The sequence below is a fragment of the Suncus etruscus genome, chromosome 1, assembly GCF_024139225.1.
Source record: "Suncus etruscus isolate mSunEtr1 chromosome 1, mSunEtr1.pri.cur, whole genome shotgun sequence".
Classification (NCBI taxonomy): Eukaryota; Metazoa; Chordata; class Mammalia; order Eulipotyphla; family Soricidae; genus Suncus; species Suncus etruscus.
The window spans coordinates 166770507-166786047 of record NC_064848.1 but is presented as its reverse complement, the minus strand read 5'-3'; the positions used below and the strand labels follow the sequence as shown (position 1 = coordinate 166786047).

General features: G+C 42.8%; 1 protein-coding gene across 2 annotated transcripts in view; it reads left to right on the top strand.

Moving 5' to 3' along the window:
* The window catches only part of SSH2 (slingshot protein phosphatase 2), a 312357-nt gene that overhangs the window by 280760 nt on the left and 16056 nt on the right, over nucleotides 1-15541 (top strand). For both annotated transcript variants that reach the window (XM_049771246.1, XM_049771239.1), the window contains 3 exons: nucleotides 1492-1538; nucleotides 4000-4146; nucleotides 13883-14083. In XM_049771246.1, coding sequence (XP_049627203.1) covers nucleotides 1492-1538; nucleotides 4000-4146; nucleotides 13883-14083 — 395 coding nt within the window. The remainder of the gene's footprint in view (nucleotides 1-1491; nucleotides 1539-3999; nucleotides 4147-13882; nucleotides 14084-15541) is intronic.

Here is a 15541-nt window from a genome sequence, read left to right as displayed (position 1 = left end):
CTTATATGGTCCCCCAAGCCTGCCAGGATGCCAGGAGTGATTCCTGAGTTCAGAGCCAAGAGTAACACCTGGCCATCACCAGCTGTGGCCTCAAAAAAAAAAAAAAATTAAGTATTGAACCATTGGAAAGATGACCAGTGAAATTTGGGTACAGAGTGTCCTCCAAATTAGATGATTAGGAGGTTATTAAATTAGCATTAGAAGAATGGTGGTAGAAACCAGAAAAGGTTGGTGACTTCAACTTCAGTCACACAAAAAGTGAAAGATTAAAAGGACTATTAAAAAAGAAAAGGAATATTAGATTATATCCTGTGAATCTTGACTGTGAAGAGCAGATGCTTAGTGGCAAGTGTCTAGTGGAGGGTTCAGGATGGAGAAAGGGCTTCTCTATTTTATATGTAGAAACTGTAATTTAAAGGGAAAGTGCTCAATATAGGATAAGGGTGAAGAGGGATCTTTGGTTTTATAGATGAAGAAAATGAAGATAGGTTCAACAATTTATGCAAGGTAGAGGAAAGAGAATATTAGAACTTGAGCTCAAACTTGCTAATCTAAGTTAAATTTCATTTAATGCATAATTCTGCTTTATGTAAATTCTTATGTTTTAAATAATTTTTGCCTTAGTTTTGCTTTATTTTGCCTTCTCAAAACACATCAGCAGATAGCTCATAGATTAAAAATTAAAAAATGGCCCCTGAGCCTGCCAGGAGTGATTTCTGAGCATAGAGCCAGGAGTAACCCCTGAGCACTGCCAGGTGTGATTCCCCCCCCCAAAAAAAAAAATTTAAAAATGGAGCTGGAACTAAGGCAGCTTTTGCCTTGCATGTGGCCAACCCAGCTTCCATCCCTGCATTCCATCTGATCTCTAACCCTGCCAGGAGTAATTTCTGAGCACAGAGCCAGGAATAATCCCTGAGCACTACCAGATGTGTGCACCCCCCCCAAGAAAAGACCTTTGGTCTGTTAAAAACATCTGAACCTTTATGTTAGAGACACTGCACTGCACAGGGATTGGAACTTTTATGGCGGTGGGTCACACCTGGCGGCACTCAGGGATCACTCCTGGCTCTATGCTCAGAAATCACCCCTGGCAGACTCAGGGGGACCATATGGGATGCCAGGATTCAAACCGCTATCTGTCCTGTGTTGATTGCATGCAAGGCAAACACCTTACCACTGTGCTATTGCTCAGGCCTCAAGGGATGGGAACGTTTGCCTCATATACTGCAGCTGTTCCCAATTCTGTCCCCGGCCCCACATATGGTGCCCCATCCCAGAACTACCGGGAGTCATTTCTGAACACAGAATTCCCTCCCTACTTCATCCTGCCCCCCCCAAAAAAAAAAAAACACTAAACATTTAATACCTGATAGATAGATGTTATTGGCCATCTATTTTAGAAGCTATGCCCCTTTCTTCATATGACTCCTTTTGAAGTATTGTACTTGGTTGATTGCTAATCCTCCATAACCTGTCTCTTTGGTTCCACAGGGCTCAGAATGGAATGCCTCCAACTTAGAAGACTTACAGAATCGAGGGTAAGCACACATCTTACCTTACACATCTTGCTGTTTTCTCCCTACTCCTCCACCAGGTGACAGAAGTCAGAGTTTTTTACACTTGTTTGTCAAGGAGGTATTAATGGTAACTTTAAGGTTAAGAGTTGCTTCCAGAGGGCAGGAGGTGTCATTCCTTGCACGATATCAACAAGGTTCAATCCCAGCACTATCAGGGGAGTGATACATGAGTTTATAAGTACTGAGCACCACTGAGCATGCCCCCCCCCCACAAAATAAAAACTAAAACACAAAAAAAGAAACAGTTTATAGGGGCCAGAGAGATAGCACAGCGCATTTACCTTGCAAGCAGCGACCCAGGACCTAAGGTGGTTGGTTCGAATTCCGGCATCCCATATGATCCCCTTGCCTGCCAGGAGCTATTTCTGAGCAGATAGCCGGGAGTAACCCCTGAGCATCACCAGGTGTGGCCCAAAAAAAAGGAAACAATTTATAGAAGTTATTCTTTTTTTTATTTACATTTAAGTTAATTATTGCTGTTAAGGGCTTAACTCTGCCATTTTATTTTATTTATTTATTTTGTAGAAGTGATTTTAAGAAGAAAATAACGTATGCAATGTGAAGTAAGTCTGTGTTATGTTATAGAAAAAAACTTGAGTATTTTATAAGTCTACAAACTTTAACAAAACTTTAACAAAAGACAATCCTTTGGCAAATTAAACTCAAGCATTTATTAAGAGTGTGCAGTAAAAGAGATAGCAGAGGAAGTTTTTGATACAGAAACTCTTTGCTGAAAGCATCTCATAATGGGAGAACTTTCAGACACACCGGTTGCCATAGCTTCCAAGAATGTAGCCTAGATAGAGGGAAGAGAGTCTTAGTTCCACTTGACTCTGACCCTCCCAACCTTGGCCTCATTTGCCTTTCATGTAGTTAAGAGGGAATAGTAATAGAGTAATATCTGACAATCTGGTATTTACAAAGATAGGAGAGTTTTCTCTTTTATTTATTGGTTTAAATTTTTGTTTGGGATAGTTGCTCCCTGTGGTGCTTGGGGAACCTTGCAGCATAAAAGCTTGTGCTCAGCACTTTGAACTCCATCTGTCCATCTCCACTTCCTTTCTTCCTTCCTTCCTTCCTTCCTTTCTTTATTTTAGTTGTCTAATATGAAGCATTTCTCAAAGAATAAATTTTATTGCTGATAATTATAGTGACCAAAGAAACATTGTCAGAGGGTGACCTTAGGGTTAGAGAGCAACTGAGAGTAATTTACTGATGATATTAAGAAGAAAGTAGAAATAAATTTCTTTTTTCTGTGGGAGGGGTAGGAGGGCTTGGGTCACATCCAGCAGTACTCAGGATTTACTCCTGACTCTGTGCTCAGAAATCGCTCCTGGCTGGCTCAGGGAACCATATGGGATGCCAGGAATCGAACCTGGGTCTGTTCTGGGTTGGATAGGATGTGCAAGGTAAAAACCCTCCCGCTGTGTGATCACACTGGCCCCCAGAAATAAATTCCTTAATTCTAGGAAGAAAATTACTAGTCAATCACTTCTCCTTAAGGAAATGAAGCCTCTAGAAGACTATTCTTTGAAGTAAAATGTAAGGTGTAGTTTCAGAAACCCATCAAAGATGAAACTTTGGAGGCTGGAGAGAGTAAATTTAGTTAAGTACAGCGTTTTTTTGCCTTGCCATATGACTAACCCCAGCACAATCCCTCATACTCCATATGGTCTCCCAAACACTGCCAGGATGACATTTGAACACAAAGCTAGATAGAATAGCCCCTGAGTAAAAATAAAATCATGTGAGTATATGTAAACTGAAAATGGAATTTAGGTCTTAAACTGGCAAGCAGCTGAGCTGTTCTTTCAGTGACTCTCTAGAGGCCAAACATACTCAGTACCTTAATTATATTGTCTCTGGGGGCTGGCAAGGTGTTGCTAGAGGTAAGGTGTCTGCCTTGCAAGCGCTAGCCAAGGAAGGACCGAGGTTCGATTCCCCCAGTGTCCCATATGGTCCCCCCAAGCCAGGGGCAATTTCTGAGTGCTTAGCCAGGAGTAACCACTGAGCATCAAATGGGTGTGACTCGAAAAAAAATTATATTGTCTCTGTACTAGATTAGATAAGTTTAGCCTTTAAGTTTTCTTTCTTCATTATTTTAGTATTTATTTCAGCATATGGAATTAGTAAGGGTTTTTTTCGGGGGAGGTATTTTGGTTTGGTTTGGTTTTGGTTTTTGGGTCACATCTGGTGGCACTCAGGTTACTCTTGGCTCTGCAGTCAGAAATCACTCCTGGCAGGCTCAGGGGACCATGTGGGATGCCGGGATTCGAACCACCATCCATCTTGGATTGGGTGCATGCATGGCACTGTGCCATCTCTCCGGCCCAAGAATAGATTTTTAAGTTTAAAAAACCGTGTTGTGAATCAGATTTCACTTGAATAATAGAGCACATATTCTCTGTTCGTTTCCTTGCAGGGTTCGGTACATATTGAACGTCACTCGAGAGATAGATAACTTCTTCCCAGGAGTCTTTGAGTATCATAATATCCGGGTATATGATGAAGAGGCAACAGACCTCCTGGCATACTGGAATGACACTTACAAATTCATCTCTAAAGCAAAGTGAGTAATGGTCCTTAACATATTCTGAACATACAAATGGAGAGTGAGAGCAGTACATCAGAGGTCATCAGCCACTTGTCCACATATCAGTGTCAATCCATAGGTATAGGAAGGTTGAATACTACTGATCTGGGCCCAAGTGATGTTTCAGCAGGTAAGGCACTTGCCTTGGATATGATCAAGCCAGGTTTGATTCCCCTATCATCCCCTAGCAGCACCAGGAATGATTCCTGAATGCAAAGCCAGGAGTAACCCCTGAGCATTGCTGGGTGTGGCCAAAAAATAAAATAAAATAAACATTGATCCACCACCTTGATTTACTCCTGACTCTGCACTCAGGGATCACCCCTAACAAGCTCGAGGGACCACAGTGGGTGTCAGAGATCAAACCCAGATCTGCTGTATGCAAGGCAAACACCCTACCCACTATACTACCACTCTGGCCCCTACCACCAAGGTTATAACTATGGGTCTATGGACCCATATGCAGATGTGAAGAAGTTGAACACTGCTATAGATAAACTTCTGGTATTCAGATAAAAGGAAGCAAAGAAAGAATGAAAAGGATACTGAGATTTCTTCTTTCCTCTTCTGTTGATGCTGTACAACTGGGGTTCATACTTATTGGGACATTTGTACATTACATTTGTAGTGTTTATGGTGGGGGTCACACATCAAGTGCAGGGCTAGTGCACATGCTTTCTGGGAGGACATGTTTTTTAGTTGTAATACTTATGCCTATTTCTAGTACTTTCATTTCTGTTTTGTTTCGGGGCCACATCCGGCAGTGCGCAGGGCTTACTCCTGGCTCTGGCTCTGATCAGGGATCACTTCTGGCAGGGCTCAGGGGGCCATATGAGGTGCTAGGGATCAAACTTGGGTCAACTACATGCAAGACAAGAGCCCTACCTGCTGTACTATCATTCTGGTACTTTTCTAGTTCTTGTATATACCAAGAGTCATTGCAGGACTCACACACACTGGCTGCAGCTGAAATCACTTGTAGTACTGGGTATCTCAGACAGCAGAGCTCTAGGGTCACATTCAGCACAGGTAATGACATTGGGCAATAATATGGTCAGGCTAACAAGGCAGATGCTGGGACACTGAGCCATTGCCTAGAGACTGAGATTTTTGAATTCTAGGGAAAAGATGTCTAGTGACTTCATATTTTTGCTCTGAATAAGTGAAGTTTCTAGAAGATGATTTTATTTCCAATTAGTACAAAATTAGAAAATAAAGTTAAGCTGTATCAAAGGAATAGAAATGAGACAAGGAAAATATTTCAAATGAAATGCTTGAATTGTCAATAACATATAAAAGTTATATGATAGTGGTCTAGAGAGATAGGAAAGGGGTTTAGACATTTGCCTTACATGTGGCGAGCCCAGGTTCAATCCCTTGCACAGCATGCCCCCAACCTGCACCAGCACTACTGGAAGTGTTCCCCCTACACCCAAACACAAAGCCAGGAGTTACCTAGCATTATCTGGTATGGTACTAAAAAAAATAAAAGGCAAGGGAGGGAGGGAGGGAAAGAGGGAGGGAGGGAGGGAGGAAATAAATAAATTTGGGGCTGGAGAGATAGCACTTCGGTAGGGTGTTTTTTTGCCTTGCACCTGGCCAAAACAAGATCGACCCCAGCTTGATTCCCGGCATACCATATGATCCCCCTGAGCGCAGAGGCAGGCGTAATCCCTGAGTGCCACCGAGTGTGACCCAAACCCCCCCCCCCAAAAAAAAAAGAAAGAAAAAATTCTTCACCTTTCTGGGGCCAGAACAATAGTACAGCAGGTAGGGTCTTTTTTGTTCGTTTGTTTGTTTTGGTTTTGGGGCCACACCCAGCAGCGCACAGGGGTTACTCCTGGCTCTCTGCTCAGAAATCGCTCCTGGCAGGCATGGGGTGGGGGGGCGGGGGGGGGGGGACTAGATGGAATGCCAGGATTCGAACTATCATTGGTCCTGGGTCAGTCACTTGCAAGGCAAATGCCTTACTTCCGTGCTATCTTCTGTGCTATGCCCCTTTATTTTTTTTAATAATAGCTTTATTTAAGCACCATTGCTACAAACATGTTCATAGTTGTGTTTCAGTCATAAAATGTACACACACTCTTCACCAGTGCAACTTTCCTGCCACCAATATCCCCATTTCCCTCCTCTCCTACCCCTGCTAGGTGATAAAGGCATTCTATTCTCTCTCTCACTACCATTGTCATGATAGTTGTTAGTGTAGTTATTTTTCTAACTGTACTCACCACTCTTTGTGTAAGCATCATATCATGGGCTGGTCCTTTTGGCCTTCATCTCTATTGTCTCTGAGTATTATTACTATACTCTTGTTTTCCTTAAATACCACAGATAAGTGAGACTATTCTGTGTCTATCTCTGTACCTCTGAATTACTTCACTCAGCATAATAGTCTCTCTGTCTATCCATGTATACGCAAATTTTATTATTTCATTTTTCCTAATAGCTGTATAGTATTTGTTGTGTAGATGAACAGGTCGAATGTTTTCTTGCATGCTGCTGTCCCAATTTCAATCCCTGGCATCCCATATGGTCCCCAGAGCATTGCCAGGTGTGATTTCTGAATAAATAGCCAGGAATAACCCCTGAATATTTCTAGGTGTGGCCCAAAAACAAAATTCTCCACCTTAAGGGCCTTCATTGTTCATTATTCAGGAAATCCTTCCTCTTAATTATGCTGAAACCCCCCCCCATACTTTAGGGGGTTTTTTGTTGTTGTTTTTGGTTTGGGTTTGGTTTGGTTTTTTGTTTGTTTGTTTGTTTCAATTTTTGGGTCACACCTGGCAGCACTCTGGAGTTACTCCTGACTCTGTACTCAGAAATTGCTCCTGGCAGGCACAGGGACCATATGGGATGCTGGGAATTTAAACACCATACACCCTGGATAAGCTGCATGCAAGGCAAACACCCTACCGCTGTGCTATCTCTCCAGCCCCATACTTTAAGTTTTGTTTTTTGTTTTGTTTTATTTTTGTTTTTGGGCCATACCCGGTGACACTCAGGGGTTACTCCTTGCTATGCGCTCAGAAATAGCTCCTGGCTTGGGGGACTATATGGGACACCGGGGGATCGAACCGAGGTTCATCCTAGACTAGCGCTTGCAAGACAGATGCCTTACCTCTAGTGCCACCGCTCCGGCCCCTACTTTGTTTTTATTTGTTTGTTTGTTTGTTTGGTTTTTGGGCCACACCTGGTGACACTCAAGGGTTACTCCTGGCTATGTGCTCAGAAATCGCTTCTGTTTTGGGGGGGACCATATGGGATGCCGGGGGATTGAAACACACCTTACCGCTTGTGCCACTATTCCTGCTCCCATATTTTAGTTTTTGAGCCATCCATTCTTTTTCTCTTACCAAAGCCTGAATGTATTTTGTAGTTCTTATTAGTAAATTTTCCCAATACCATTCATGATGGGCTTATTTATCAGGTTCTTTTCTACACATATTATTTTCATATAATGTTTTCCGAAAGTCAGAGGCATATACTGTCATCCTTTATAGATGGAGATAAAGTTCAGAGAGATTAAGTATCAAGCTCTTAGTGGGTGAGAGGGGAAGGCACAGAACCTAAAAGGTAATAATTAGGTTAGGTAAAAACTGATCAGAGTGGCTGGAAAGATAGTACAGGTAGTAGGGCCCTTTCTTGACATATGCCCAACCCAGGTTCAATGCCCAGCATCCCATATGGTTCCCGCAGGCACCGCCAAGTATGATTACTGAGTGCATAACCAGGAGTAACCCCTGAGCAATGCCAGGTGTGACCTAAAAATACTTGGTGGGGGGAATAAGAATTAATCAGGAGCTAAGAGCGATAGCACAGTGGTAAGGATTTTGCCTTGCATGCAGCCAACCTGTATGGACCTGGGGTTGATCCTTGGCATCCCATATGGTCCCCAGAGCCTGCCAGGAGCGATTTCTGAACCCAGACCTAGGAGTAACCCCTGAGCATGGCCGGATGTGGCTCAAACACCAAAAAATTAACTGATCAAATTCTTCACTACATGAGTTAGATGCCATCCTCTGAATAAGCCTAGTTTAAAATGAAGAAAGATTTTTATGAGAGTGGATTTTATAATTGTGTTTTTTTAGGATTGTTTAAGTTTGCTTCCATGCCTACAGACTTAAACCTAAAATTTGATGCATTAAAGTTTTCAGTGCCTGGGGCCGAAGAAATAGCATGGAGGTAAGGCGTTCGCCTTTCATGCAGGTCATCGGTTTGAATCCTGGCATCCCATATGGTCCCCCGAGCCTGCCAAGAGCAATTTCTGAGCATAGAGCCAGGAGTAACCCATGAAAGATGCTGGGTATACCCAAAAACCAAAAAAAAAAAAAAAAAAAAAAAAAGTTTTCAGTGCCTGATGGAAAAATACAGAGCACATGTCCAAACTTGCCTCTGAGTCGCTGTACATTTGTGTCTCAATGAACATTCTAAGCTGCATTAAAAAAAAAACCAGTATTTCCCCACTTAGGATCATCTAAGCACCCAGAGACACACACCAGTGCCAATGTAAGCACCTAATTGACATATAGCAGGTTATTTTTACCTTTCTTTTGTGATACGTTTCAATTATTCCAGACCATTCTCTGCATTCCTGTAGTTTATCTGGCTTATTCATTTTGGCACTCAACTTCATGTTGATTAACTCTTGCATGTGTTCCTGTCTTCAGAAGTATTATATGCTTGTGGAAAGTGCATGTTTGTCTACTGTGATACAGTGAGTGATGAATGAATGAATGGATTTCTCTGTTGAGCAGATGTAAGCTTTTGTTGTTTGTTTTTGTTTTGGGGTCATCCTAGTAATGCTCAGGGGTTATACCTGGCTCTGCACTCAGGAATTATTTCTGACAGTACTCAGGTAGGGGACCCAGGAATGCCAGAGATTGAACCTGAGTCAGTTAAGTGCAAGGTAAGTGCCCTACCTGCTGTACACTTGCTCCGGCCTCTGACATAAGCATTTTTTAATTCGTTAGATTCCCACTAGGGAAGGATTCCAGTATATGTACACTACTAAATAAAGTAACTAGGGACCAGAGAGATAGCACAGCGGATAGGGCACTTTTAATGCAGCTGATCAGGGTTTGGTCCCTGGCATCCCATATGGTCCTGAGTGCAGAGCTAGGAGTAACCCCTGAGTACTGCTGGATATGGCTCAAAAAAGCAAAATAAATAAATAAAATAAAATATTAGTACTTCCACCACCACCACCAATAACAACAACAACCAGGAAATGAAAAAAAAAGAAAAAAATATTAATACTTACAGGGAGGTTCAACCTCTGGCACCACATCTGGTCCCTTGAATACCACCAGGTTTAGTCCAGAAACAAACAGAACGTTCCATAGGGGTTAGGGTGGGAGGGAATCTAGGGACATTGGTGGCAGGATATGTTCACTGGTGAAGGGGTTATACATTCTATGACTGAAATTCAATCCTGAATAACTTTTTGTATATCTCACAGTGATTCAATTAAAGAATTTATTTATATAAAATAAGAATATTCCAGCTTATAACTAAACAACTGATGCATACATTTTTTATATATTACTTCATATTTAAGACTTGCTTTATGCCAGCCACTGTGATTTTAGCAGAATTAACAGAGCTGAATAATGTTTGTATTGATGGTAATAAGTCCTAGCATGTTAAGATTCAGGGCTTTTTTTTTTTTTTTTTTTTTTAGTGCCACTATCAAGTTACATTCTTTTTAATTACCCAACTTTTTGGGGGAGGGAGGTTTTGGTTTTTGGGTCACACCCAGAAGCTCTCAGGGATTGCTCCTGGCTCTACACTCAGAAATCGCTCCTGGCAGGCACAGGAGACCATATGGGATGTTGGGATTCGAACCACTGTCCTTCTGCATGCAAGGAAATGCCATACCTCCATGCTATCTCTCTGGCCTCTTAATTTCCCAACTTTTAAAAAAAAAGTAGTTATTGATTTTTTTCCATCCTGGAAAAGCCATGTTCTTTCTTAAACATATTATTTCTGTTTCTTTACCCACACATTATCTCTAAATTTCTTTTGATGAAAACTACTAGGGTAAGGACAGAGCAATACTACAGCAAGTAAAGCACCAGCACGAAGCTGACTCAGTTTTGATCTCCAGCATTCCATATGGTCCTCAGAGCACCTCAGTAATTTTTTTTTTTGATTTTTTGATTTTTGGGTCACACCTGGCAGTGCTCAGAGGTTACTCCTGGCTCTATGCTCAGAAATCGCTCCTGGCAGGCTCAGGGACCATATGGGATGCCAGGAACCATGGACCTTCTGCATGCAAGGCAAACGCCTTTACCTCCATGCTATCTCTCCAGCCCAAGCACCTCAGTATATTCTAAGCAGAAAGCAAGAGGTAACTGCTGAGCATCGCCAAGTGTGGCCCAGAACAAAAACTAAAAACTAGTCATTCGGGCCCGGAGAGATAGCACAGCGGTGTTCGCCTTGCAAGCAGCCGATCTAGGACCAAAGGTGGTTGGTTCGATCTCGGTGTCCCACATGATCCCCCGTGCCTGCCAGGAGCTATTTCTGAGCAGACAGCCAGGAGTAACCCCTGAGCACTGCCGGGTATGGCCCAAAAACCAAAAAAAAACCTAGTCATTCAAGGGCCAGAGAGAGAACACAGTGGTAGGCTGTTTGCCTTGCATGCAGCCAATCCAGGACAGATCGTGGTTCGAATCCCAGCATCACATTGCTGGGAAATTGCCAGGAGCAATTTCTGAGCACTGAGCCAGGAGTAACCCCTGAGCGCCGTCAGGTGTGACCGAAAAAAACAAAACAAAACAAAAAACTAGTCATTCATTACAACCTCCTCACTGAAAAAGTGACCCAGTATAGCACATGGCCCCATACAATTTCAACAGTTGTGCAGCCCATCCCAGTGTAGTGCTTGAGAAAAGTAGTAACTAGGGCTTTATCTTGAGTAAAGAAAAGGGTTGATTTCATTTGATTTGTACTTTGCTCCAAGCACAGAACCTTTACTGGAACTGGAAGCAACTCAGAACAGTTGGGTAAATGGGATGAATCACTGCCACACCTGTAACTTGAGTGTGCCAACCATGAAACCTGCCCTGGGGTTAAGAGCTGCTGGCCTCTGACTGTACACAAAATAGGATGAAGGGTCTAAAGTGCTCCTCCACATTTTGTGTATAATTGCAATTACCTTTTTGGGTTTTACTGTTTTATAGGGGTCTTCCTCGGAGGTGCTGGGAACCACTCTGCCCAGTAATATACTGATTCTCAGGCACCAAAACAGCTATATTCAGTGATACTGAGGCACAGCAGGAGTGTGCTCTGAGGACCATTTGATGTTGAGTGACTCTTAATTGCAAGATATATATTCTTTGTATTATCTCCTCAGCTCATATTTTTGGGTTTTGCTTTTGGCCACACCTAATGTTCCATAAAGGCTACTCCTGGTACTGTTCTTGGGGGTTACTCCTGTGGTTAGGGGACCATACCATGCTAGGACTCAAACCTCCACACATGTAGCACATGTCCTCTAGCCCTTAGAGCTATGACCCTAGCATCTCACCTTAATTAGATGATTTTTCTACAAAATCCTGTTATTTGTGAGGGGGACCCATACCATTGGTGCTCAGGACTTACTCCTATCTCTGTGCTCAGTAATCACTCTTGGCAGGGCTTGGGTGAATCTGTGTGGTCTGGGGATTAAACCTGATTTGATTGGCTACATTACAAGACAGATATCCTCTCTACTATACTATCTCTCCAGCCTGAATATATATATTATATATATATATATGGTTTGATTCACACACCAAGTGGTGTTTAGGATTTCTCTGGACTCTATGCTCAGGGATTACTCCAGGCATGTTTGGAGGGCCTTAGAGGATGTCGGGTATTGAGCCTGGGTCTCTGCCTATAAGGCAAGCACCCTGCCCCCTGTACTATCATTCTAGCCCCTGAATCCTATGCTTTGAGAGAAAATTCTTAACTTTGCATATCAGCATCTTATACATTGCCTTTTATTATGATAAATACCTACAAATATTTGCCTGGTAGGGATTGGAATGATAGTACAGTGGGTAGGGCATTTTCCTTGCATATGACTGTCCTGGGTTTGAGCCCCAGTACCTCCTATTGTCCCTCAATAATTCTTAAATGCATAGCCAGAAGAATCCCCAGAGTACAACCAGTTGTGCCCCCAATATGAAAATAACAACAAAACTTTGCCTGGTAAATTAAGGAAGCTTAAATTTAGCATTGTGTAGGGCCATAGAGATAATACAAGGGAAAGGGTGCTTCCCTTATATATGCCATTGAAGTTTGATCCCCAGCACCACATTGATCCCCCAAGCACTACTAGGGATGATTCCTAAGCACAAAGCTAAGAGTAAACCTTGAGCATTTATGGGTGTGACCCAAAAACAAGCCCAAAAATTAAAATTTCTTTTGTTTGATGTGGTTTAGTGGTTTCACCCAATATTATAATTCAAGGCTTAGTCCTGGCACTGCAATCAGACATCATTTCTCAAGAAGTTCAGGGGGTCCATTTGTGGTGCTAGAGAGCGAATCAGGTTCTCCCCAGTTAGTTGCATGATATATGCACTGTACAACCTTTCCTACCCTAGCATTGCATATTCTTTAAGAAAAAGCTTGAGGAACCAGAACCATAGCACAATGGGTAGGGTTTTGCCTTGCATGAGGCTGACCTGTGTTCAATCCCCGGCATCTCTTTTTTTTGTTTGTTTGTTTGTTTGGTTTTGGTTTTGGTTTTAGTTTTTGGTTTTGGTTTTTGGGTCACATCCAACAACGCTTAGGGGTTACTCCTGGCTCTATGCTCAGAAATCACTCCTGGCAGGCTCAGGGGACCGACCATATGGGATGCCAGGATTCAAACCACCGTTCTTCTGAATGCAATTCAAATGCCTTACCTCCATACTATCTCTCTGCCCCCCCCCCCACCCTGTCCCCCGGCATCTCTTAAGGTTCCCAAAACCTGCCAGGAGTGATTTCTGAGTTCAGCCAGAAGTAACCCCTAAGTGTACAGAGTACACTTGAATCATCTGCCTTTCCTATACTGTGTATGAATGTGTTACAGTACACTGAAGTATGAGAATTGCGTAGCAAGAAAATAGACAAGAGACTTAGGAAGCTGAGTAATAACATAGTGGTAGGACATTCGTCTTGCTTACTGCCAACCAGGACAGACTCATGTTTTATCCCCAGCATCCCATATGGTAACCCGAGCCTGCCAGGAGCGATTTTTGGATGTGCCCCCCCCCAAAATAAAAAAATTAAAAAGAAATTTAATAAAAGAAAAACAAGAGACAAATGTTAAAAGGGGGTCAGAGTAGTGGTGCTGAGCAGTAACACATCTGCCTTGCAGGCACTAGCCTAGGACGGACCATGGTTCGATCCCCCAGCATCCCATATGGTCCCCCAAGCCAGGAGCGATTTCTGAGCACATAGCCAGGAGTAACCCCTGAGCATCACCAGGTGCAGCAATAAAAAGGGAGGATCAGAGAGATAGATAGGGTGCTTTCTTTGCACAAGGCTGACCAGGATTCAGTACCTTACATTTTATATTGTCCCCTGAGTACCACCAAGTGTAATTCCTGGGTGCAAAGCTAGGAGTAGCCTCTGAGCATCACCATATGTGACCCAAACACACAAAAAAAAAAATCTTCAGAACCTAGTTTTTTTTATATACTCACTATTGTGTTTTCTTTATCTCAATCCTCCAAACTAGGAAGCATGGATCTAAATGCCTTGTGCACTGCAAAATGGGAGTGAGCCGCTCCGCCTCCACTGTGATTGCATATGCAATGAAGGAATATGGCTGGAATCTAGACCGAGCTTATGACTACGTGAAGGAAAGACGCACCGTGACTAAACCCAACCCTAGCTTCATGAGACAACTGGAAGAATACCAAGGCATCTTGCTGGCAAGGTGAATTTTTAGTTTTTTTCCTCTCACTTATGTTCTCTAAGACTTCTCTTCAGCTAGTATTCAGTTTAATTTGGATTGATACATTTTTAAAATTGAGGTCTATCCAGCTTATAAGTGTCGGCATTTAGAATTAACATGGTTTCATTTGTATTTTGAGCTATTCCCAGCTCTTGCTCAAGGGTCACTTCTAAATAAGTTCAGGGAACAGTGCTGGGAAGCTAACAGGACTGTCCAGCATGCAAATCATGTATTTCAGGCCGTTGAGCTCACTCCAGATTGGAAGATTAGGCATTTAATCGAAACTAAAAGCATTGAAATCAAAAGATCAGATGCTATTCCCTACTTTTATTTTAGGTATTTTAGGTTGTTTGAGTTTATTTTTTCCCCTCTTTTTTTATTTTTACTACTGTCAGTTCTTAACTAGGGGCAGGATTTTGTTTGAGTTTGGTTTAGGTTTTGTTTTGATTTTTTTGTTTTGTTTATTTTCTTTTTGAGCCACACCCAGCAGCACTCAAATTACTCCTAACACTGAATTAGAATTTAGTAATTAGAAATTACTCCTGGCAGGCTTGGCTTGGGAATCATGTGAAATGCCAGGGATCGAACCCATGTCAGCTGTATGCAAGGCAAATGCCCTTACCTACTGTGTTATCGCTTCATCCCATTTTAAATTTTTTTTTTTTTTTGGTTTTTCGGGCCACACCTGTTTGGTGCTCAGGGGTTACTCCTCGCTAAGCGTGGCAGGCCTGGAGAGATAGCACAGCGGCTTTGCCTTGCAAGCAGGCGATCCAGGACCAAAGGTGGTTGGTTTAAATCCCGGTGTCCCATATGGTCCCCCGTGCCTGCCAGGAGCTATTTCTGAGCAGACAGCCACGAGTAACCCCTGAGCAACACCAGGTGTGGCCCAAAAACCAAAAAAAAAACAAAAAAGAAATTGCCCCTGACTTGGGGGGACCATATGGAACACCAGGGGATTGAACCCACGGTCGCAATCTTTCCTTGGCTAGCGCTTGCAAGGCAGACACCTTACCTCTAGCGCCCCCTCGCCACCCCACCCCCCCCACCCCCGTTTTACTTTTTGATCTTTTTGGATTGGTTTGGTTTTTCTTTTTTTAGTGGGTGGGGGTTGCTAGGAGCAGGTTGGGCCATCTGGCTGTGCTTAGGACCTATTTCTGGCTATTCTTGGCAAGACAATTATTGAGTTCCAGGTATCAAATCTAGGCCAGCCACAGGGAAGGCAAGTGCCCTACCCACTGAACTATCTCTTCAGCACCTAATTTTTTGTTTGTTTCTTTTTTTTTTTTTTTTTTTTTTTTTTTGTGGTTTTTGGGTCACACCCGGCAGTGCTCAGGGGTTATTCCTGGCTCCAGGCTCAGAAATTGCTCCTGGCAGGCACGAGGGACCATATGGGATGCTGGGATTCGAACCGATGACCTCCTGCATGAAAGGCAATCGCCC